We start from the raw sequence: 25,980 nt of genomic DNA, 5'->3' as shown, positions 1-25,980 counted from the left end.
GGGGGGGGGGGGCCTGAACCTCCTCTTATACATTGTTTTCTGAGAGTCTCAACTGTTCTATAGAACAGAAGACAATCTGCGAAATTCACAAAGAGTGTTTATGACACGCTTTAGAAATCCTTTGTCTCTGCATGCCCAATGTCAGTGCTTGCCCCAAATTCATGTACCTGGTGGATTCAGGTACATGTATTTGGGGGAAGGGCAGTCATCCCGATGCCAAATGCATGACACTCCGTCTTCAGTGCAGCTAAACTCCCTTCTCCATCCCTGCAGCAGTTACAAAACCAACGCAGTGGCCGAGGATTTTTGTAGCTGGATGGGCAGAGCCAAAGAGATCTTATAGTTTCCCATCAGGTCTACTCTTTTAGTGCTTGACCGCAGGCAGTGGGCAGCTTGTATAGCCAATTGACAGACCGATGCCGTTTATGGAATCCACCAACTCCTTGCTGTCAATTACAAGAGAGCAGACCCGATGAGGAACCAGTCACTCAGCTTCCCCATAAAGCTTCGCTCAATGTCAACAGCACTGGTTTCTAGGAGCCTGCCGGCTGTGAACCCAACATTGTCCTCGACAACCAACGAGGGAGGGGAAGCGTCGGCAAACATGCTGCTCTGCTACACAGTGTACAGAGACCGCCATTCTATTTACAGAATGTGAAAATAGACAAACTTTTAAATAAAAAATAAACTTACATTTATACAAAATAAAACGGACTTTGATTTTGTTTACTAAAAAAAGTCTGAAAAAAAATTGCTTATGCAAATCAACTGAAACTTAGGTGTCAGTTACTTCAAAATAAAGTTTTTTCTTCTTCTGCACAGGATAGAAAAACCTATTCTGTATGCATGCGAAAACATGCAGTGCAGGCTCTGGTTATCTAGGACACATTGCCAATGTATCCGCACACAGCTAGTAAAGTCCATCACATGCAAGTTTCGGCACTGCAGTCCCTGTATGCGTACTGAGAATCCCACTTCCACTATTCACCAAAATATATCTTGGAAGTCATGAAAGCTATATCCTTCCCAGCACACCATTCCCAGTATGTCATTGAAGCTGTTAATCCTCATCTGCCTGGTCCTGGAAGAATTCATCAACGTCCTCCGATTTATCCTCCTCAAGTTCCTAATAAAAAATAAAAAAAAAGAAGATTATAAAATGTCAAGGATAGAAGAAGACAATGAAGTTAAAGAAAAAAAATTGTGGTGAGAAAAGTGCAACATACAGGCTGTTTGCTTTCTTTGCTACTTCTTCCAAAAAGGCAGAAAAAAAAAAAAAAAAAGGGTGAGGGGCGATACTTTAACTGCAATATTTTTCACCCTAATGCAGGGAATGCAGTAGGGTAAAAAAAAAATGTTTTGACGTTAGAACCTCTGACTCTGGATAGTCACAGCCTTCGCTATATTGAGTTATTTTGAGGGGACCGTAAATTTACACTGTTATACACTCAGTGCTTTACATTGTAGCAAAGTGTAATTTCTTCAGAGTTGCCACATGAAAAGATATAATAAAATATTTAAAAAAAAAAAATGTGTACTCACTTTTGTGAGATACTGTGTGGAAATGTAAATTTTATACACACACACACACACACACACACACACAGGTTTGGAGCGAAGTAGTAGAATAGAATAGAGGGCAAATCAGCCCCAGTTAGGAGGTGTACTGTAGCACTGGCACTTTGGGATATTGATTTTTCAAAAAGGTTTTGTAGTCAACACATCTGTCAATTTAAAAGCACCGTGTATTGACCAAGCAGTGTGTATGGATTGAGCAAAACTTTTTCACTTATTGTTTGAATTATGGAGCACTGAAAATATTTTTTTTTTATATATTTTTAAAAACATATATACACTGAAGTGTATTGTAGCAGGTGGTTTTATTGCTTACACTTGCACCGTTTGGTTAATACATTTTAGTCATTAAGGGCCAGATTCACGTAGAATCTCGGCGGCGTAACGTAGATACGTTACACCGCCGCAAGTTTTCATCGCAAGTGCCTGATTCACAAAGCACTTGCGATGAAAACTACGCCGGCGGCCTCCGGCGCAAGGCGGGCCAATTCAAATGGGCGTGTGCCATTTAAATTAGGCGCGCTCCCGCACCGGACCTACTGCGCATGCTCAGTTTCGCAATTCCCGTCGTGCTTTGCGCGCCGTGATGTAATTTTTTCGAACGGCGACGCACGTAGCGTACTTCCGTATTCCCGGACGTGTTACGCAAACGACGTTAAATTTAAAATTTCAACGCGGGAACGACGGCCATACTTTGTACAGCAATACGATTGCTGTGTAAAGTTAGGGCAGGTCAAATAATGACTAACTTTGCGATGGGAAACTTGACTACGGACGACGTAGCGAACGCGAAAATCCGTCGTGGATCCGCCGTAACTGCTAATTTGCATACCCGACGCTGGTTTACGACGCAAACTTCCCCCAGCGGCGGCCGCGGTACTGCATCCTAAGATCCGACAGTGTAAAACAATTACACCTGTCGGATCTTATGGATATCTATGAGTAACTGATTCTATGAATCAGTCACAGAGATACGACGGCGTATCAGGAGATACGCCGTCGTATCTCTTTGGTGAATCTGGCCCTAAGAGTCCATTTAGGCCCGGATCACACTGGTGCGATGCAGGAACACTTCAAATACACTGCGATATGCGAACTGCTGGGAAGTATCATTATATGTGAACGACACCCCCATTTCAGCTTGCGTATTGCACTGCGAACTGACAGTTCGGAACATGAATCGGATCGCAAATGTGTGAACATGCATGCGATACGATTCTGGTCCGAATAGAAAAAGGGGCCATGTGCGTGTTTGGACCGAATGTGGTGCGATATCAGCCATACTATCTGTATGGCCGATATCGCACCGCACAGACATCGCATTTAATGTGAACAGCAGTGCGCTGCAAATTACATGCGATGTCTGGCATCGCACAAGTGTGAACCAGGCCTAAATCTGATTGTACAACCACTTTTACATAACTATGTATGGCAAGGGCCTGCCTGACTGGATACAAATCAATTGGATAGATAAGATAGGCCCTCACATTTTATAGTTTTGTTAAATCTAAAGTTGGTTGTAAAAAAGCTTGTATGGTCAGGCTGTAAGGTGACATCCATATATGAAATCAAAATACAGATTTTATTTTTCAATGAAATTTACTTACCCTTGGCTCTTTGAACTCCAGGTCTTCCCCATACTGGATGGAAAAGTCTATATGTTGGAGCACAATATTTATGCATTCTTCATCTGAGCGATCAAATGGTAAAAATCGAACCATGCTGTAATCGTCGATCTAACAAACCAAACAGAGACATGATTGATGTGCAATACACAGCTTTCTACACTGTAAATTCAGACTGACAAACTTTTAACTAGAGCTGCAACTAACGAATATTTTCATAATCGATTAGTTGGCCGATTGTTTGAGATTAATCGGATAATTGCCTAAAAAAAAAAAAAAATGTTTACATTTTTACGGGCCAATTTGTTGTTGGGCAGATTACAAAACACAAATTGCGGCAAAAACACATTACATGCTTTTCTGCAGCTTCTCCATTGAAGTATATTGAACCAAAAAAAAAAAAAAAATAGCACTGTTTTGCGTTAAGTCCTTGCCCTTTCCAAATACGCAGCAGCTGAAAAAAAATCATGGATGTGAACGTGTCCCATAGGAAAACATGTAAATGAACTGTAGTGTGTTTCTGCAAAAATCACCAAAAAACAGAGGTGTGAACCCAGGCCTGAGATGTTTAGTAACATAATGGGGTTAAAAAAACAAAAATAAGAGCAAATAATCGCTATTGTAAGGGGTTCATGTTTTTACTGTGGGACAGTGAAAGTAATATTTACAGTAGCGATTTGCTTTTTTGTACTATAAAAGGGCCAATTTTAGTTGTTTTAACCCCATTATGTTACTGGGCGATTAATCGATAATGAAAATTGTAATCGATTAATTTCATAATCGATTAGTTGTTTCGGCCCTACTTTCAGCCAATCAAAATGTTTTACCACAGCCATGCCATTATTTAGCAATGTACAGCATTGGTTAGATTGTGAAACTGGAAGGTATACAACCCTCTCTAATTTCAGACATAACCACAGGATGCTTTGCTAACTAGGTTTCTTCCGTAAACCAAGGTTGCCACATAAATGTTATATTTTCATAAAAGTATAAAACGAATAAATTCCATCTAAAAGCAAACACCTCCTGTTAGAGGGTAGGTACATTTGTTCTCCATGGCATGTAGGTACATAGACACCCTCTCTTGCATGCTCTCGAGATGGATTAGGGGCTGTGGACCATGGGATTTATAGTCTGCATAGAGCAGGAGCTCACAGGGGATGTTACAAAGAGGCAGACAAACACAGTAAGAAACAATTTAATAAAAAAAAGGGTAAGGCGGCCATAAGTAGTGGGTGTGTATGGATTATGTTTTGGAGAATAACGTTTAGTATCACTTTAGGTAAAGACAAAGATATTGCTGAATCCACAGACCCATAGCTAGAGGGTAAAAATTGCTAAGGGGTGTACAGGTGTCAGAGCTGATCACCCTGTCAGTGTTTGTGTAAGAGCAGTAACTACTATTGTGGTGTGCCTGGTAAAAAGATTCCTCTTAAAATGTTACTAAACCCAGGACCTTGCATTCACTATATCTGGTCTCCCCCAGTACACAGAAGATGGAAATAAATTATTTTAGTAAAAATAAACTCCTAAATACCTTTTCTCATCAGCAGTCTTGTGACTTCCATCAGTGCCTGGTTAAAGCTTGGAGGAGTTTACATACTGCACTGGCTGTCCTATGAGAATCCAGGACCCCTGACCCTGTCTGGACAGTGCTGAGCGCATGTGATCAGCACAGGGCCACACTCCCAAGGAAAAAAACTCTCGCAATACACACTAAACTGAGCATGAGCAGCCTGACTCCAGTAACTGTCTTATCTGGAGATGTTTTGAAGTCAGTGGAAGAAGAGTAGGATCTGTGCATACAAGATCAAACAGCCTTTTTACACATTGCAGAGGATTAACCCATTAGGCTCCACAGTGCGTAAAACAAGCATGCTTTACTGCATATACAGAATGATTTTACTGTTGTGGGTTTAGTAACACTTTCAGCATACTTTTATTATGTAAAAAAAAAAAAAAAAGTGTAAGAAAATGTCCCCCCCCAAATCAATATAGTACTTTTTGGCTAATAACTCACCAATCCACAAATTGCCTCTGTCAGCTTCTTGAATTTTTCACTTCTTAGTCTGTTGGTTGAATCTTCAATCATAGAATACATATCAGGGTCTAAAAATCTTATGTGAATAAAAAGCAGAATTAAAAATAGGATGTAACAAATTTTTCCAAAAGTTAAAGTGGTCAGAGGGGGAGAGCCCTTTCTGGAGACAATGTCGCCTCACCCTGCATGGGCAAGATGACATTGTTTCTTTAAAGAGTAAGCCACAAATAAAAACATTTTAGGGTCTCAGATCCTGGAAAGCACATTAGCTGCTCCACTGCAAGGTAATTTAGACATTAAAACCCCTTTCACACTGAGGCTTTTTTCAGGCGCTTTTGGGCTAAAAATAGCGCCTGAAAAACTACTCACACTGGAGCACTGCGCTGGCAGGACGTTAAAAAAAAAAAAAAGTCCTGCAAGCAGCATCTTTGGGGCGGTGGAGGAGTGGTATATACACCACCGCTCCTGCCCATTGAAATGAATAGGCAACGCTGCTGAAGCACCTGCAAATCGTTTCGACAGCGGCGCTACACGGGCGCATTCAACCCCTCTAGAGTCCAAATAACGTCGGTAAACTAGCAGCGTTTTACTGTCAACGCCCGCCCCAGTGTGTAAGCAGCCTAATAGTTTACACAGTTTTTAAAAATCCTGTTTTTCAATTATATGTTTGAACATGTGGTAAACTCACTTCTCAATCTCCTTTTTAGCTTTTTTGTTCAGTAAATCCATCTTAGTCATGAGGTTGCACTGTGGAATTTCCAAAGATACCATAGCACTTAAAGCGGCCATTACTCCAGAAATAAACTGAAAAAAATAAAATAAAAATACAGGAGCAGTCCTTAGATGTTTACTGCAAAACCTCAACACAAGTTCTGTCCATACTAATGAACATTTTCATGTTGATATACAGGTATATTGGAAAACTAAAGAGTAAGCAGTAAGTATAAAATCTGAAAAGAAAGTCATGGGTAATGAAAATTGCAATTCAGACAGAAGTTTGACATGGATCACTTGACAAATATAAAGTTTTGCACTCAATATTGAAATGTGGCACATGCAATTCCTTTACCTCAATTATCTTCTACCTGGGATTGATTGCATGCGTGTATTTATATGTATGTTCATATGTTAAAAAAAACATGCACAGTAACAATACAGCAATACAACATCACAGGAAATCCAGGATACTTAAAATGGATCTGACCTAATCTAAAAAGTGCCTGTTATCAACAGTATTGAGGTCCAGGCACCGTGTACTGCTGCAGATCAGGTTCTCTTCTACCTTGACTCTTTACAATGCATTTTAAAGTGGAATAGTAAAACACACAAACCCAAAAACTAGAAGCCTTCTGGAGGTAAAGTTGTTAGAAAGAGGCCTGCATAAACCCATTATTGGCAATATGGTCTATAATAAGGCCCCACTCACACCTTTGCATTACAGGGAACGTGTGCATAAACATGCATTTCTGCACGCATAACAAAGAACACGCGGCTAGCAGACAGGTGCTTTATTGTGCGAAAAAAAGGGATTTAATAACAGCTTACCTGTAAAATCCTTTTCTTGTAGTACATCACGGGACACAGAGCAGCATAGCCATTACATATGGGTTATATAGTGCACCTTCAGGTGATGGACACTGGCACTCTCCGACAGGAAGTTCCCTCCCTATATAACCCCCACCCATAGTGGGAGTACCTCAGTTTTGTAGCAAGCAATATGCATCCCAAAATTCCCCAAAAGAGGGGTGGGAGCTCTGTGTCCCGTGATGTACTACAAGAAAAGGATTTTACAGGTAAGCCGTTATTAAAAATCCCTTTTTCTTTATCGTACATCACGGGACACAGAGCAGCATAGCCATTACATATGGGATGTCCCCAAGCAATGCAAATGAGGGGAGGGAAAACAACCATGCACAGAAAAAAACAGCGGGTGCCATAGGACAAGAGGATCTTATACTGCGGCCTGCAGAACCGCCTGCCCGAAGGCTGAATCAGCGTTCCTCCTAACGTCCATTTGATAAAATTTAGCAAACGTATGAACCGACGACCAGGTCGCTGCCTTGCAGACTTGGGCCATGGAGACCTGGTGATACGCTGCCCAAGAGGCGCTCACGGCTCTTGTGGAATGAGCCTTGATCGACAAGGGCGGGCTCTTACCTTTCAGGCCGTAGGCCTGTACAATCACTTGTCTAATCCACTTGGAAATGGTGGCTTTAGACGCTGCCTGACCTTTTTTAGGTCCTTCCGGCAGAATAAATAAGACTTCAGTCTTGCGAATCTGGGCTGTGGCTTTTAGATAAATCTTAACAGCCCTAACCACATCTAAGGAATGCAGGAGTCTCTCCTTCTTAGAAGAAGGTTTAGGAAAAAAGGACGGAAGAATTAAGTCCTGATTCAAATGAAAGCTAGATACCACCTTCGGTAGGAAGGACGGATGTGGCCGAAGAACGACCCTGTCCTTATGTACAATCAAGTAAGGTGTCTTGCATGACAAGGCTGCCAGTTCTGATACCCTTCTGGCGGAAGCCATAGCAACCAAAAAAACTAGTTTCCTAGTCAACAAGACCAGCGGGATTTCAGACAGCGGTTCAAAGGGCTGGCTTTGCAAAGCCGACAGAACCAAGTTTAGATCCCAAGGATATAGGGGAGCTTTAATCGGAGGGTTAATCCGAATGACCCCCTGCAAAAAAGATTTCATCAAGGAGTGAGAGGCCAGAGGTCTCTGAAAGAAAATGGATAGGGCCGAGACCTGTCCTTTGACTGTGCTAATAGCCAGCCCCTTTTCTACTCCTAATTGTAGGAATTCCAAGATTCTCCCAATGACATACTTGCGGGGATGCCATCTCTTAGCCTCGCACCATGTAATGTAAGCCTTCCACACCCTATAGTATATAAGCCTAGAGACTGGCTTTCTTGCATTAATCAGGGTGGGAATGACCCGGCCAGAGAGGCCCCTGTTGCTAAGAATTAGGGATTCAGCCGCCAGGCCGTCAAATTTAGGGCCTGTAAGGCAGGATGGAAGAACGGTCCTTGTGAGAGGAGGTCCGGCCTTAACGGGAGGACCCAAGGTTCTTCCACTGCCATCCTTATTATTAAGGAGTACCAAGGCCTCCGGGGCCACGCGGGGGCTACAAGAATCGTTGGTTTGTGCTCCACCTGAATTCTGAGAAGAAGACGGGGTAGCATCCGTAACGGAGGGAAGGCGTAGATCAGTGCAAACTGATGCCAAGGACATACCAGGGCGTCCGTCCCGTAGGCCAATGGATCCCTTGTCCGTGACACGAACTTGGTCAACTTCGTATTGAATCTGGAGGCCATTATGTCCACCTCCGGGACTCCCCATCTTTGGCAGATGGCCTGAAATACCTCGGGATGGAGGGACCATTCTCCCGGAGACATCTGATGGCGGCTGAGGAAATCCGCCTGCCAATTGTCCACCCCGGGGATAAACACTGCTGAAATGCAGGGAACATGGGACTCTGCCCAAGCAAAGATCCGGTCCACCTCCTTCTGGGCTGCTTGACTCCTGGTGCCGCCCTGGTGGTTTATGTAGGCCACAGCCGTGGCGTTGTCGGACTGTATCCTCACAGGGGAGTCCTGTAATACATCTGTCCATGCAACTAGAGCCAACCGGATTGCTCGTATCTCCAGAACATTTATCGACAGGATCGATTCTGCTCTTGACCACTTCCCTTGCTGGGTCAATCCGTCCAGGACTGCGCCCCACCCCAAAAGACTCGCGTCTGTAGTCACAATCCTCCATGAAACTGGACAGAACGACCTTCCCTTCAAAAGGTTTTGTGGGACCAGCCACCAGCACAGACTCTGACGGGCTGCCTGGGACAGGGATATGGGAAGATCCAGGGCCTGGATTCTCTTGTCCCAAGCTGCGAGAATTGCTTTCTGCAATTTTCGGGAGTGGATCTGGGCGTAGGGCACTGCCTCGAAGGTGGCCACTAGCTTGCCCAAGAGGCGCATACACAGGCGAACTGTTGGCCTTGCGCTGCTTAGAACCACCTGGATCAATTCCTTTATAGAATCCACCTTGGACTGGGGAAGAAAGACCTTCTGCTGCATAGTATCTAGAATTAACCCAAGATACTCCAACCTTCTTGTGGGCTGCAAGGCCGACTTGTCCTGATTTAGAACCCAACCCAGGGATTCTAGATAATTTACCACTAAGCAAACTGCCTGTTTTAGGCTGGCTACTGAAAGATCGACGACTAGTAGATCGTCTAGATAAGCCATAACCAGGATCCCCTGGGATCTTAGGTTGGCCAACACCGGGGCCAAAATTTTGGTGAAGACCCGGGGAGCCGTGGCTAGCCCGAAGGGCAAGGCCGTGAACTGAAAATGCCGATGGCCTAAGGCAAACCGGAGGAACCTGAAATGGCCGGGGTAGATTGGCACGTGCAGGTATGCATCCTTGATGTCGATGGATGCGAGAAATTCTTTTCCCTGTAGGGCAGCCATCACTGAACGACTGGACTCCATACGGAAGGAGCGAACCCTTAAATAACGGTTCAGGGTTTTTAGATCCAATATTGGTCTTACATCGCCGTTGGGCTTTGGGACTATAAATAGATTTGAATAAAATCCTTGTCCGCGCTCCTGAGATGGTACTTCCATAATCACTTGTTGATCTAAGAGGCGATCTAGGGCTGCTAGAAGCGAGACCCTTTTCTTTGGATCGCTTGGGAGCCTGGACTCCTGGAAGTGAGGAGGGGGAAACCCCAAAAACTCCAGCTTGTACCCCTGAGCCACTGAGGACAGAACCCATTCGTCGGAGATTCTGGCCTCCCAAAGCTCCGAGAAAAAGCGGAGTCTTCCCCCCACCCGAGAGAGTGGGGGCGTCCCTTCACAGATTCGCTTTAGGGGCAGCTTTAACTGGTTTGCGAAACCACGTTTTTTTGATACCTGAAGCTTGCCCTTGCGGTCTGTTTGCGGGTGAACAGCCAGCAGGCCGTCGATACTGCCTGGAGGGTGAGGGACCTGGACCTGGAGAGTTTGGGCGCTTAAAGGTTGGCCCTCGAAACCTCTTTTTAACAGGCAAGAGAGTGCTCTTGCCACTGGAAATCTTCTGGATATACTTATCCAGATCATCTCCAAACAACCTCTCCCCCTGGAACGAAAACCCAGTTAAGAGTTTCTTACAGGGAGTCTCTGCCGACCAATTTTTTAGCCATAAAAGTCTTCTCATGTGAACCAGAAATAAGGATAACCGAGAAGCTTGCTGGATGGAATCCTTAATGGCATCTACGGCAAAGCATAATGCCCTAGGCAGATCAGCCAAGTCCTGTGCCTGTTGTGCCGGAAGGTCTCTTAGAACCTGTTTGGCCTGGTCCTTCAATGCCTGGCATACTCCAATGGCGGCTACCGCTGGTTGCACTACAGCCCCTGCGGTGGCAAAGGAAGATTTTAGCAGAGTTTCAAGCCTTTTATCGACAGGATCCTTAAACATGTGAATGTTGTCTACCGGACACGTCAAGGACTTATTGACACATGAAATGGCTGCGTCCACAGTAGGGACAGTCCATTTTTTAGAAAAACCTTCTTCTAAAGGATATAAAACTGAAAACCTCTTAGGAGGAAGAAAAATCCTATCTGGTTTGGCCCAATCCTGAAAGATTAGGTCCCTCAGTAAGGGATGGACCGGAAAAACCGCACTGGATTGGGGAGCTTTTAAGGAACCAAGGGAGGATACGGTAGCCTGAGGTTCAGGCAGGGGTAATTTAAATGCCGTCCGTACCATGTCCGCTAGGGACTGGATCCATAGTCTCTCTGCCTGAGAGGCTGAGAACGGTTCCTCTATTGTGGATTCCTCCGAACCCTGTTCCAGGGGGTCATCCTCCTGCTCCGCCAAGAAATCAATTTCTTCTTGGGAAAGGACCTCCTCATCTGGAGAGTCAACCCTAGGGGAAGGGGACCTAGTCCGTTTCTTCCCGGGAAATGATGCGGTTAATAAAGCAGTCATCCTTCGCTCAAATCCACCTAAGGTGGCGGCTAACATCTCCTCCGTAACAAAGGAGGGAGTTGGTTGGGTAGGGCCAGCCGTAGCACCTAGCAACCCCAATGGCTCAACTGGGCTAACGACCTCTGGTCTGTCCGGGGAGGAAGGCACTGCAGAGGCCTGGCCAAGATCCTCCGAACCCGATGGGGAACCCTTCTGCTTTTTTGTAGCTTTAGCATTTTTGGTGCTTCCCGCGCCCTTAGGAGCCATCTATACAAACCCAAGGTACTCCGCTAAACACAACTGACTGTTTTAATCAGCAGAGACAAAAAAAACACCTCTTGAAAAAGTGTAAAAAAAATAATAGGTTAGGGTGCTGTTAAATTATTAAACTTCCCATAACCTAATAAAGATGGACAATACAATGCCCCAAGGGCTTGTAACTCACACTAAATGAGCTAAGTAAAGCCACCTTTTATGCTGATCTGGGATAGAGCCGTGGGTAGCAAGGCTCAGACTGCTGCAAGTACACCGGCCTTTTAAACAAGAAACGAGCCGCAGGCTCTTATAGAAAAAGTGTACTTCACCAAATCACCACCGGGTGTCACTCTCCCTTCGCAAGGTACTGCTCTCACGCAGTTAACATGCCGCTGCTCCGTGTCCCACGGCGACCCAGATCGACTGCCAGCCTAATATAGGCTCTCAGAGCAGGAAGAGGGACCGCCCCGAAAACTCCGCCTCCTCACGCAGCGTCGCCGCGTCTATTTACACCGTGCGCGCGCCCGTTCCGGACGCTGCTGGAGGAGCGGAGACACACGTGGAGCTGCAGGGGAGTGAGACGCCCGAACAGGCTTACGGGGGAAGCCATGTAGCTGCGCGGATGGTAAGACCTCCATGCTACACAAGTGACCCCCCCTAGCGCAATAGCAGCTCTTTTTGTAAACCTTATGGTCATGCAGCCGTCTACCAGAACCAGCCAGGGGAAGCATTAATGGGTACATAGAAACCATCCTGTCATTCAGACTTTGTGGAATGAGGCGCCCATGCACAGAGGCATAAAGCGGGCTAAACCCAGAGTCCCCTGTGGGGGCCTGCTGACAAACCAAGTTCCGCAGGCCCCCTCTTACCTTCTCCACGCCGCAGGGTATTGCCAATGCAAGAGGCCCAATCTTCCCCCTAAAACGTGGGTAACGTCATAGACCTTCAGGTACCGGGGTCCAGATTTAGGAACACCACACTCCTGGACCTATATAGCACTGCTGGCAACAGGAATTACTTGGTTGCAGGAAACCAGTCCTGGAACCCAGAGTCCAGCTCTCGCAAAGGAGAAGCGTTATAGGCAAAACCCCCTCCAGGACCTGGGGGCCCGGGTACCGTCCACTTTGGCTATGAAGCACCTTGGACGGATCCGGTCAGCTTGCCCTGGTCCAGAGGACAACTATAGGCAGAGCTCTTCAATGTGCACCAACACCTAAGACACTGGCGAAAAAACTGAGGTACTCCCACTATGGGTGGGGGTTATATAGGGAGGGAACTTCCTGTCGGAGAGTGCCAGTGTCCATCACCTGAAGGTGCACTATATAACCCATATGTAATGGCTATGCTGCTCTGTGTCCCGTGATGTACGATAAAGAAACACACATTATAAAAAACACACCAGGCTTACCTCTCTGTAAAAAAAAATAATAAAAAAATGGAGCAGAAGCTACTTTGCCATGTTTGCCACATGTAGGGCTGCCTATTCAAATGATCAGGCTGACCTATGCGGTCGAACAACAAAAAAGTCATGCAGTTGTCAAAGGGGCTTAATTGTAATAGTAAAAGTTGCTTAGTGGTCAATACCCTGGAAAGAAATGTCTGCTCCCCCCAAAAAACACCACCCCACCCCCTCATGACAGCAGGTTGGGAGATCTTCTCCCCAAATCCGCTGATAAAATTCAAAGAGTCCAGCGTCATTTATTCATTCACAGAGTTCTCAATGAACTACCAGGGTGCTGAGGAGTGCTTTAGGTAGTTTGTTAATATTCCTGTCATTCAGTAACTGCCTGTCTGCATCAGAGGTACAGGAAGAGACAGCAACACAGACAATCTGCTGGAACCTGACCTTGCATCCAATGCTTTACAGGCTTTATTTTTTTTATAAAAAAAAAAAAAATGTAATGCACATTTTTTTTTACCTGCTACTTGCTACTGGTGTAACTTGTACCGAGAACAATGATTACATTTTTCTATTTGGACATGCTTACGAAGGACTGAGAATGGGCTAAATTAAGGGGCACTGCTCACTGCCTCCCTTCTACCTAAGTGAACTTGCTTAAATTCCATTCCACTGGCTCCTGAACTGCACAGTACAGTTCTAGAACCTTCCATGAATTTGTTCACAATTTATATACTGTATTTATCTCCGATTGGAAGCCTTACCTTGAAAGATTCCACCATGAACTGAGAATCAACAAGGAAGACGCCACAGACTCTAAACTCCCACTGCTGGAGCTGTTCTACCAGGTACTTCATAACCGGCAAGTGAGTGTACAGCTCAATCTGACCTAGGAAAACAAGTCAACTGTAAAGCAAACATGAACTATATTATATGGTAGTGGTGGAGAACGAAAAAGATCCTTTTATTCTATTATGATGGCATTTAATGCAACTCCAATAACAAGGAGCACATATGAACGTCTCAAAAATATAACCATATATAGTAGCTAAAGCCAAAACCTTTTTCTTAGTTTTGGATCGGGTGGTTAGGAGACAGAACCTCCGTCACATTATTTTACGGTTTGTGTTCACAGGTGTAGCCTATTTGTCCTGGGAACTAATGTCACCGGGACTGATATTGTGGAAAATAAACAACTTTGAGTTGTCACCAGAACAGCAATTTTCCAATGGCATATGTTCAGGTGAAAATTGTCTAGGGGGGCAGTTCTCTCATTTTGGCGAGATTTCCTTTTGCGTCTGCAGGACAGAAGTTTTGGCTTTAGGTACACTTTAAATTCTGCAAAGCAATGTTACTTTAAAAACAGTCATATGGCGTAAAAAAAAAAAAACTTCCATACATTTTTTAATTCAAACTGTATTTACAAGTAGGTACGACATGCCATTGCAGTTATAAGCAAGGATGACCCAAGGGCCGATTTGATGGACCACAGCAGACAGCAGAAATGTATTTTTTTATAAAGGGGACGTCAATCACAACTTTTGATGCTTACCTGGGCAGTCAAAAAGTATATAGTCATCTTCAGTGTGCCCCAAACAACTCTCCAGCCAGTCAAAGTTATTGGCAAAATATTCCATACAATATACAAGTCCCCCATTAGGACCAAATCTGAGAGAGCTGTCTTCCATCACATCATCTACTTCTATCAGTTCCCGGATATCTGTAACAAAGAGAGAACCAACAGTCTAAAAACCAATATATTAGGGATTAAAAACATTTTTCATCCAAGCAATCAGTAATTCATAGCATACGCATGAAATAAATCACCAGCCAAACATTTTTATCTTTTAGTTTGAATAAAGTAAGAAGGGAACTGACTTCATTGCCTGTCCCAATAACAGTTTCACCAAGAAAGGAAGTGATAGTAAATCTCTCAAACAGGGACACAATGATAGTAACCAAGTAGAGTGGAGAAGGGTAAGAAACTGTTAGGCCCCTTTCACGCTGGGGCAGGAGGTGCGGTGGCGGTATAGCGCTGCTATACTGTCGGAATTGTGGAGGTATTCGGCCGCTAGCGGTGCGGTTTTAACCCCCGCTAGCGGCCGAAAAGGGGTTAATACTGCCCGCAATGCGCCTCCTCTGCAGAGGCACATTGCCGACAGTATAGCCGCGGTGTCCCATTGCTTTCAATAGGAAGGAGCGGTAAACACACTGCTCCTCTCACTGCTGCTCCAATGATGCTGCTAGCAGGACTTGGAGCGGTGCTGCTAGCGCACCGCTCCAGTGTAAAAGCCCTCAGGCTTTCACACTAGAGAAACAGCAGCCGCTGTTTAGGGACGGTTTGCAGGCGCTATTTTAAGAGTAATTATACCTCCTCCTTACACAGTCAAAAAAACAAAAAAATAAAGTTTTAAAAGCATGTTTAGCAACATCAAGCCTTTCGGAAGGCAAGTACAAAAACGTTGTTAGCCAGTGCTGTTATAATACATGTAGATTTATAGGTACAGTATAAGAAAATATTACAAAGCAATAATAACCCCATGAATGATTCTGCATACTTTTGATAAACTAGTGCTTAAAAGAAATGTTTCTTTTAAACAGTTAACACCAGTGTTTCCCAACCTCTATTCAGCATAGATACCCTTAAAAGTGTGCACAATCTTGAGGCACCTCATTCTAAAATTAAAAAACAAATAGTTTTACAAAATTACACATGTGGGCCACCCAACATTAGAGGTTATTTATTCCTCCACCTTTGCACACTGGTACCAACTAGTCTTCTAGTATTTATCGTCTGCCTCAATTTATCTTTCTTTTCTCTGCCAATGGAACCCCAGTGCTAACTGGGGCGGGAAAACAAGGCTGCTGTACAGGAGCGCAATACCCTCCTTATCAATCAATGACATCACTGGTTGTTAGGATGCCAGTGGCTGGTCCACACAGTGTCCAAGGGTAACAAAAAGGCAGGCTTGAGCCACTTGCTGGCTTGTTGACAATTTTTGTTCATTTGTAAACATTTTGCCAGGACACCCTGAAGTACCCAAAATGCACCCTGGCTGAACATTGACAAAAATGCAGACTTCAGAAGCCAGGAAACACAGGATTCGGCTGAGTGAAGTTTTATCGACTAAACCCACGCCCAGCTTTTCTAATCTAATGGCACAGCTGTTCAGATCTCATTGTACAACCTATGATATTAGGAGGGCCGCTACAAATCAGCAGATCTTCTTAACTAGACTTTAGGGGTAATTTGTGCTGTTGACCTTATTTGAAAATGCTAGCCGCCTGGATGTTCGGTTGATGCACTGGCTTTAGTGCCTTTGAAGTCACTGACCTAGGGCAAATATGCAGGTTGGGAATTGTAGAAGATGCAGTTGTCTTGGTTAGTGACTCAAAGTACTAAAAGTGGATCAGTACGACAACCAGGAATACAGCATTTTAACACACAGAAAAAAAGTTGTAGAACTATAAAAAAAAAAAAAATGCAAACATTTACTATGATGCAGTTTACAAATTCTTAGATGTGATGGCTGCATTAATTTTCTTTTCTTATTGAAAACCTTTATTCCAAAAGGAAAACGGTTATTAAAACTGCTTATAAAGCGTTATCTGGAGTTTGGCTTCAATTTGTTAGTACATCTTAACCCCCCCCAGACTGACAATGCTGCTGTCCAAAAGGTGCCCCCTGTGCTTCTTCATCCAGAGTCGGTGCACTCTAACACAGGAGGTGTGTTACTAACCAAATTTACCAGGTGAAAACAGATGGAAAAAAACTAAAAAAAAAAAGAAAGAAAATGAATGCATCCATCACCTCTAATGTAAGCTGCAATATATTACATTTTTAGTTTTATCCTGCTATAGGCCTCATTCACACTTGGCGAACTCCGTCGCTACGGAGTCCGCCTGCTCCTGTCGGCACAGCGGGAGATCAGTCCGCAGATCTCCGCTGAGCCGACAGATGACAGGCTCCTCTCTGCTCACTGAGCGGGGAGGGGCTTGTCGGGCACCGCTGTGTCCTATGGAGCGATCTGATGAAAACGGACAGCATGTCCGTTTTCATCAGATTTTACCCGATCGGACGGATGGGGACGTGGCCCCCATACGTCTGTTTTCATCGGATGTCAGCGGACATGTCTCCGCTGACATCCGACGCTCCATAGCGATGCATGGAGCGGCCGTTCAGGTCCGTGACAGACGGACCCGAATGGCCCTAAGTGTGAATGAGGCCTTAAGCTACCTAAAAACAATGAAGTATCCATTTACCTGCCATAACAGGATAGTCAAAGTGTTCTGCTGCAGGATCCAGATTTACCACTTGAACAGAGCGATTCAGGGCCTCACAGTGCTGAACCATCGTAGAACAGTAGGTGCTCTAGAATGAAACATACATCACAGCCAGGTGATTACAAAAAACAAAGTAGAGTATACAGTATTATATGAGTAAAAACAAAGATGAAACTTTGCAAATAGATATTGCAGATACGATTAGTATTTTATAATGTGTACTATGGCACAAATCCAAAATAGTTACCATTATTGCATCCTTAAAGCAGGGAGCCCACCCCCAAATCAACTTTCTGACATTAGTTCCAGCATACTGCCAACATCTGCAGTATGCTGGGTTTTTTTTTCGCTACTTATTGTTTTATGAGCCCTTGTTATCCGGCTCCGAGCGGGGAATCCTGCGGGGAGTAGGCGTCCCTAAGCGAAGAGGAGTTGATTGACGGGCTGCTAAAGCGCGTCACGGCTTCCGAAAACACCCGAAATGACACTCGGGTATTTTCGGAAGCCGTGACGCGCTTTAGCCGACCGTCAATCAACTCCTCTTCGCTTAGGAACGCCTATACCCAGAAGAGATCCCCGCTCGGAGCCGGATAACAAGGGTTCATAAAACAATAAGTAGCGGAAAAAAAAAACAGCATACTGCAGATGTTAGCAGTATGCTGGAACTAATGTCAGAAAGTTGATTTGGGGGTGAAATCCCGCTTTAACTAGATAAGCTGCTGAAAGCGGAGTTCCACCCAAAAGTGGAACTTTCCCTTAATTGCTTCCTCCCCACCTCCGGCATCACTTTTGGCACCTTTTAGGATGGAGGGGGGAATGGGGACCTGTGCTTGACTGGTCCCCTTCCCCACTTCTGGGAGACAGAGACGTGACCCAGTCTCCCGGAAATTTGTCCCCTTCCTCCTTCCTGCCATTTAGAAAGCTCAGCGCGCTTCGTGCATGTGCAGTAGGGAATCGGGCATGAAGCCGAATGGCGGCTGCACCAGACAGTCATTCCGAAGATTGGCTAGTCATAAGCCTTATAGGCTGAAACGCGTCAACCATTCCTATTTGCCCACTGTGGCTTGTTAATAAACACTACTAATTTTTAAGAGCAACCACCGGAGTGTGGATCATCTTTTCTTCAATACAATAGTGTCTGCCAATGCAAGGGGGCACTACACTGACCACAATTATTTTGAATTATACATCAGACAGGAGGCTCATATCTTATGCATTATCTTTCTTTAATAATGCCCATAGCAGAAATACAGTAAACATTTATTGTAACTTAAAAAATTCAAAGAACTACCCTTCCCAGCAGTCCCTGGGCCAGTGTAGCCCCTCCCAGACCGTAGCCTATATAAGGGACTGTCTGAGGTAACCTATTCCTCTTTCTTTCTGCTCATAGCCAGAACTCAGATAAGTACATTACTCTATGTTTATAATTTTTATGTAGGCTTGCTTGTTATTTGGTTATCAGCAGCCTTTTCAATTTGTGTAGATCCTAATGTCACATCGTCTTTCCACAGGGTGCTGGGGATCCCCCCCCCTCCCACCCCGGCTTTTATTACAGCTACGGAGGTTTTTTTTTCCCTCCTCCGCTATTCCCTTCAACTTCCACCTGTATCTGTATATACCCTCTGATCCCCTCAGACCTTCATCTGTGTGTTGTTCTATCAACCTTCTGTCTTATGAAGCACAACTGATATTTCTAAAAATGATAAACGTTTAGTTTTTGCTGTATGCTTTTCCCACTTTGCTATCTGTGCCACCCGTTTTGTAGAGAACGCGGTTTCCTCTGATGTGTACATCTTACAGTCATTGGGCTTCTTTATTTGTTTATTTTACAATATACCGCTGCTTTGCTTCTTTTGTTTCCCCCCGGTGCGCTCTGCACACTGCTCGTTTTCTGACTGGAGGTAGGACGGCGCCATTTTAACATCTCGGTGCCTTTTTTCCTACCTCCCTTCTTCTCCTTCTCCTCAGAGCGTCTCATCTCTGAGGGGGGCGTGGCGGTGAGGATCTCCCTGCACCAATCGCGCTATTGTCGCGAATCGACGGCGCCATTGCTGCGGACCTGTCCTGGGGACCCCATCCTCCGTGTGCTAGGCCGTCTCTCCCCATCGCCGCCACGCCAGGGTGCGGGCGGCTGTATGGTTGGAACTCTGTGTAGATCTCACTGATCTATGCGAATCACGTTAGGCCGTAGTCTCGCGAGACTACGGCCTCACGTCTAGCTCCCCTTGTGGTGGGGAATATCTCCCCTCATCTAACTTCTGTCACTCACACCTAGCTGGTGGGGAATTCCTCCCCTCCCCTGCTTCTGTCACTCCTTCACCTTCAGTCACATTAAACATCAGTTCTTGTTCTTGGAATTTATTCCCCTGTAGTCTATTCTACATATAATGAATATATTAATACATGTAAATAAATAATAAATTTAAATAATTATACGAATGAATACATTTTTGACTTATTAAATAAATATAAATAAATCAATGAACATAAATGTCTATAAATAAATAAATTTATACAATCTATATGATTGAATAAATATATATAATAAACAAATTTTAAAATATAAACTATTAAACTATACTTTATATATAATTGAATAAATACATATATATATATAAATAAACAAATTATAACAATAATTGAATGAATTATAGAAATTACTATACAATAACATAACTTCCGTATCTTCCTGTGCTGCACGGCCGTGCTGTCCGCAGACAGCTGACTCCTCTCCTGTGGCTGGCGACAGATCCTTTACTCCCTACTGGTGCCACTGAAGTGGTGGACGCAGCCCTGGAAGGCCCTACCTACCTCAGTGCTGCACTGGTTCCTGAGCTGGTCGGTAGGTCCGTCCAGACTACCAGGGCATTGGTTGTTCCAACCCACATGCACCCCTATGTCCGGATCTCCCGGCAAGGATATAACGCCCCTGAGTAGGGCATGGTGTCCCGTATGCGCCGTCACATTAATGTGGCCTCCGTCTCCCCGGCAGGGGAAGTAATTAACATGCCCCAGGCAGTACCCTCCCAGGACTGCCGACCCATTGACTCCCCGGCAGGGGAAGTACATAACATGCCCCAGGCAGTACCTTCCCAGGACTGCCGACCCACGGACTCCCCGGCAGGGGAAGTAAATAACATGCCCCAGGCAGTACCCTCGCGGGCCTGCCTTCCCAGACTCCAATCGACCCCCGAGCCTCGGGGAGATGCACATGCAGAGGCAGCGATCCGCTAGACGGACTGAGCCAGACTCCTCGTGGACTCTTCCAGAGTCGTCCGCGGAGTACGAGGCGGCTAACACCTTTGAGTCTGAGGATGAAAATGATGATGATAATGATTATGTGAGCAGTGGGCACATGGCGCTCCATGACGACGCCAACCCTAGGTCCCAGGGTAAAACCTTATTGGACTCTTGTGGAGTACCATTTTTCGATCAGGAGGTGATTGGCCACACACACTCCGGTGACTGGGCACCTCTACCTGAGGTGATCCAATAGATCGAATGCTGGACCCGGAGATCGATCGGTACGCTAACCGGACAAGTTGAGGGTGGAATACTCACCCTTCCATTACCAAATACGGTGGTGCTCACTCCAGAGGTGGATCCCATAATCATTCAGTATTCCAGGAAGGGAATAGAGAGGGCCTTTGGGACCTCACAGTACTGGGTTTTAGATCTCTGGACCTATCACCTAACCCTACGCCTTAGTGAGCAGGCTACCGCCTCTGTAAGCCGGTTGACCTAGCACAATGGGATCACGCTAATTGATGATATCTTTAAGACGGTAGGACAAATGGAGTTATATTACCAGGCGTATACCTGGTTCACCATCCCAATCGGTTTTTCAAACCTAAACACCGTCCTAATGGACAACAGGTTGCTAGACCTTGGACCAAACAGCCGATAGTAGAGATGGACCCGCTCTCTTTGAACTTCAACAACATCTTCCCGATCAGGAAGAAGAAAGGCGGTTTTTCGTCCGGTGGGAGCTTGAGAAATCTCACCAACTTACTGCCCTGTGGAACAAGGGTGAGGTTGAACATCTACTTGAACGACCTACTTCTAATGGCTGGTTCCCCTCGCCTAGCGAGCGAACACGCCTCCTGGATGGTCGGATCGCTTCGCGATCTGGGACTCCTCATGGATCACAAACACCTATTATCTCCCCATTTCAGGAGATAGAGTTTTTTGGGGTTCTTGGTGGACACCAACCGAGCGATCCTTCGGCTACCCATACCCAATTAGCCGCCATCCGCAAAGACATCAGTATCATGCTGGGCAGCAGCGGGTGTCCTTACGCGGACTGACTCGCTTAGTCGGCCTGTTCCCGGTGTCAATCCAGGCCACTCTCCAGCCCCTCTTCACTGTCGAACCCTCCAGAGACTCGAGACTCTACATCTTCGCTAGGGGCTTCGCTATACAAACTAAGTGAAGCCATGGTGGACCTACGGTAGTGGTTACGTCATGCCGTCAAACGGAACGGCGAGACATTTTCAACTCCTCACCGGATTTCGTCATAGGGTCGGATACCAGCCGCCTCGGCTGGGGTGCTCGGTGCAGTCCCTCGTCCTCCGGTAGGACGTGGTCCGCAGAGAACCCTCGGCTGCACATCAACACGTACACCCCTGACAGACTTTTTTGCCATCGGAAGTCTGTTGCCACGCACGTCCATCTGCTGTGTGCTATTGCGTTCGGACAACGTACCCGCAGTCCGGTACGTCGATCGCTTGGTGGGCCCCTGATCCAGAATCCTAGCGGATCTAGTAAGACTTCATGCACTTCTGCCTGGAATGCAACATCGTCCCGATTGCGGGATATGCCACAGACTATCCCTATAGGGTGGCAGATTGGATTCTCGTTACCTGACCGATTCCAACGATTGGCGACCGCACCGGTCAGGGTCCCTGATCCTCGCTCACTTCGCGGATCCTTCTTTATGGACCTGTTCGTTCCCCGTATCAACCACCAGTTTCCGCGCTCTTACAACCGGAGGCCGGATCCGGAGGCGCACCATGTGGATGCCCTCCACCAAACCTGGTCACAGGGGACACATTACACGTTCCCCTGTTCCCGGTGACCCTCGGGGTCCTCCTTCACTTAGCGAGCCGGAGGGCATCAGTCGTGCGGTTCACTCCGTGGTGGCCGACGCAGCCATGGTTTCCCCTCCTTCTGAGGATGACGGTGGAACTCCCCAGGTTGTTTCCTCATTCCCCCCACCTCCTCGCTGGTCCGAACGGGGATCTGCACCCTCTACTCACGAAGCACATCCTACCTCTCCTCACATGGTTAGTATCGGGGTTCCGGTCGCAGACTATGACCTTTCGGGAACAGCTAGGGATTCCCTGCCTTGGACTGGGCCCCGGGACTAGATCGGCATCTCGATCTACCTGGGGACTCTGGGTTACTTGGTGTGATCAACGACGGGTCGACCCCGTTCAAGCGCCAGGGTCTGTAATAGCCAATTATCTGGCGGACTCTTTGGATCCGTTGGTGTGTCAATTTTGAAGGCGTTAAGTTTAAATCGCCCAATGTACCAGCACACTTGGGATTTTTCCAAGGTCATGATCATGTTCTCGGGCTGGGGGACGTTGACACTCTGTCTTGAGGTTACTGTCTTTCGAGCTTACTGTCTTCTTGTGTCTGATTTCCATCATCGTGGGTCAGACGTCAAGGCTTTGGACATATCCAGGCGTCATTCCTCGCCTCAGAGACTCAAGTCTTTTTCCGTTGTGCGTTGGACCAGACGGTACTTCGATCGGTTTTCTACCCGTTCTTCCCCGCACATCCACAACTGTATGTGGTCCGCTGTCTACAGACTTATATGTCCTTGACAGCCTCGCTGCGATCTTCGCAAGTCTTTCAACTCCTCGTTTCCTACGTTAATCCTCTCTTCCCGGTTTCCTCTGTGACTTACTATAGTGGCGGACTATTGTCAGCGACCGCTTTTCCGCCAATCCCGCTTTGAACAGGAGGTACACATATCTATGTCAGTGTTGTGGATTATTTTGATTGTTATTGGTCATATGCATTGTTATAGCTTTGAACTTGCATAAGATATGAGCCTCCTGTCTGATGTATAATTCGAGATTTTCCTAGCTTGTGACGGAAAATATTAATTATATGAAGACAGGAGGCGAGTATCTTCCCTCCCAACCCAACCCTGTCACGAGGTTGTCTCTCTCTCGTTCTAGACTGATGAACCACGCACCCTGCAAGTCGAAGGCTGGTACGCCTCGGGAGTTCGTTTTCACTATCCCTGTTGGGATTGCTGTCCGTTTCGATCCATGGGTTTAGTTCACCGCAGATGTAGGTTCCTACTGCGTTCCAGATCCGGAGTCGGGAGGCCGTTGACTGAATCTGTTGGTCCATGTTCCTGAGGACAACTGACCGGTCGGCTCCGAATGGTTTGGGTTTCCTATAGTCCCCGTTGGGATGAAGTTGGTCCGGATGAAGTTGGTCCGTGTTGGCCTTGTCCTTTCGTTTCCTCCAGATTCGGATGTTGTGTTCCGGTCGGAAGGTTCCCGGCAGCCGCAGAGATGTCTAATTGGACTTTCGGTTCCTGTTTACACTAATTCGCATTAAGAAAGAGGAATAGGTTACCTCAGACAGTCCCTTATATAGGCTACGGTCTGGGAGGGGCTACACTGGCCCAGGGACTGCTGGGAAGGGTAGTTCTTTGAATTTTTTAAGTTACAATAAATGTTTACTGTATTTCTGCTATGGGCATTATTAAAGAAAGATAATGCATAAGATACTCGCCTCCTGTCTTCATATAATTAATATTTTCCGTCACAAGCTAGGAAAATCTCGAATTATTACTACCTCATAGACCATCAATGTAAGGGGCTCTTTTACGTACCACTAGGGATGAGCTCCGGCGTGTTCGCACACTCCATGTGCAGAGCCCACCAGGAAGTCTGCACTGCGCTAATCACAGGGAGTGAGACATTTCCCGATCTCTGCAGCCGCGCATCAGGACAATGTCTCCCTGCCTGTGATTAGCACAGTGCTGTGCCAACTTGTGAGTGTGCGAACACGCCAGAGCTCATCCCTACGTACCACCAATGTAACAAGGCTTCGGTGGAGCTTCAAGCGAGCTTAGCCATAGACTTCTATGAAGACGCTTTGAAGCACCACTGAAGCTACATGGGGTATCACTTTTGAAACGAAGCAAAAGCAGGTGTAAACAGGACTGTAAACTAACAATTTTATTTAGTGACAGGGGCTTTGACTAGCGTTCAGAGAGCTTTAACAAAACCTGTCCAAAACCTTGTTGAAGCAAGTGTAAATGAGCCCTATAGGTTCTAAATGCTGGGAGGCAGAGGCTGTCACAGCGGTTAAATGATCGGAAGGGCTCCCGATTCTAAATAGGCATCGGGAGCTTTCCGATTCCTGCGGGTAATTGTGCTGGGAGCACGGATGGCGCACACTCTCAGAACAAAATTGTTTATATTTAGGCCGCCTCTCGCCATTAAAGCCATATATGCATACAGCCAGAAAGAACAGGTTAAAACAGAGACTTTTTGAGATGCATCAGAGCAAGGAAAAAGGTAATTACTCCTTAGGTTCGGTTAACATCTTTGCGCATGGCTGCGGGAATCACATCGATTCAAACACGTCATGTTTTCCAGGTTTACCATTATTTTTCACAGGTGATTTGATCTTAGTAAATACCACAGCCGTTTCATCTGAGAGAAATCCTGAAAACATGACCTGCTGGGGCCCCTTGAGGACTGGAGTTGAGAAACACTGCCCTAGACATAGGCCAATTTCACACAAGCGTGCTTCTTTCGTGCTAAAACGCACCTTTCCAGGATGACAAAAGCACAACCTTTAAATCCCATGTAACTGTTCACATTACTGTGCTGCATTTTAAAAAAAAGACCTGCATGCTGCACATTTTCAAAAGTGCCCCTGCCATTGTAAGGGCTCTTTCACACGGAGCGGACCGTTTCTGGGTCCGCTCCGTGTGTCTCCGTCGGCTCAGCGGGGATCCCCGCTGAGCTGTCGGCGGATAGGGCGGTCCCCGCACACAGTGCAGAGACCGCCCTGTCTCAGCTCCGCTCTGCCCTATGGGGAACCGGATGCAGACGGACCGTCTGTCCGTCTGCATCAGTTCCGTTCCGCCGGACGGAAGAAAAATAGGGTTTTCTTCCGTCCGAAAACCGGATCCCGACGCACGCTAGCGGATGCTTCATCCGCTAACGGACGCGATCCCATAGGGATGTATTACAAGTCAGTTAACGGACTTGTAATAACGAACAGGCGGAGCGGACATCTGAAAGGGGCCTAAGTCAATGGGAACGCATCAAAAACGCACCACATCTGTTTTTTGTGTGCGTCCTTTGAGTCCACGTTTCACAGGTGCATGCTGGGAGTCAGGAAACCAGAAAGTGCACAAACAAAAAAAAAACGCATTGCAAGCGCATTATTAAAAAACACATCCAACGTATTTTGTCGCTCCAGTGTGAAAGGGCCCTATATATTGTAGTGTGTGGGGGGGGCACCGCAGGGGTAGATTGTTTGGCATATAGAAGGGAGATGAATACTGTACATACATCAGATACTGCCATCTGTAGAATGTTCTACAACTTTCAGATGACAGTAAAGTCCCCGGATCGTGTCGGCGCTCTTCCCTGATCACTACATAGGATGTGTAAGGCTCCTTTCCATTTAATATCACAGATCCCTCTCACCTTCCCGCTGCCCGCCGGCCCCATCACCAGCTGCGCGTAGCGAGGCATGATCACCTCCCGCTCACCCGATCCGCACCACCACTACATCCCACGTGATCTACTTCCGGGATCCGGACGGAGGCTGCCATGGGCCAAACAACTCTACGTCATCC

At 46.1% G+C, this 25,980-nt stretch overlaps 1 protein-coding gene across 1 annotated transcript; it reads right to left on the bottom strand.

Annotated features, from left to right (window-relative positions):
* On the bottom strand, positions 1-25,947 carry GPN3 (GPN-loop GTPase 3). Its single transcript, XM_040346672.1, has 8 exons — positions 25,829-25,947; positions 17,112-17,220; positions 14,401-14,568; positions 13,613-13,737; positions 5,930-6,045; positions 5,221-5,317; positions 3,183-3,311; positions 1-1,126 (listed from the first exon to the last, which is right to left on the bottom strand). Exons 1-8 carry the CDS (start codon positions 25,874-25,876, stop codon positions 1,061-1,063), a joined length of 858 nt encoding a protein of 285 aa, XP_040202606.1. The 5' UTR covers positions 25,877-25,947; the 3' UTR covers positions 1-1,060.
* Between the last annotated feature and the right edge of the window lie 33 nt (positions 25,948-25,980).

Source organism: Rana temporaria, chromosome 1 (genome assembly GCF_905171775.1).
Source record: "Rana temporaria chromosome 1, aRanTem1.1, whole genome shotgun sequence".
Lineage (NCBI taxonomy): Eukaryota > Metazoa > Chordata > Amphibia > Anura > Ranidae > Rana > Rana temporaria.
This window is presented reverse-complemented; position numbering and strand designations above follow the sequence as displayed.

Excerpts from the sequence above, each read along its gene's own strand:
- GPN3 (XM_040346672.1), bottom strand. The coding sequence starts at position 25,876 with ATGCCTCGCTACGCGCAGCTGGTGATGGGGCCGGCGGGCAGCGGGAAG. Across the intron at positions 6,046-13,612 it reads TCATGGTGGAATCTTTCAAG|TTTATTTCTGGAGTAATGGC; the intron begins GTAAGGCTTCCA and ends TATTTTTTTCAG. Across the intron at positions 3,312-5,220 it reads CAGAGGCAATTTGTGGATTG|ATCGACGATTACAGCATGGT; the intron begins GTGAGTTATTAG and ends TTGGTTTGTTAG.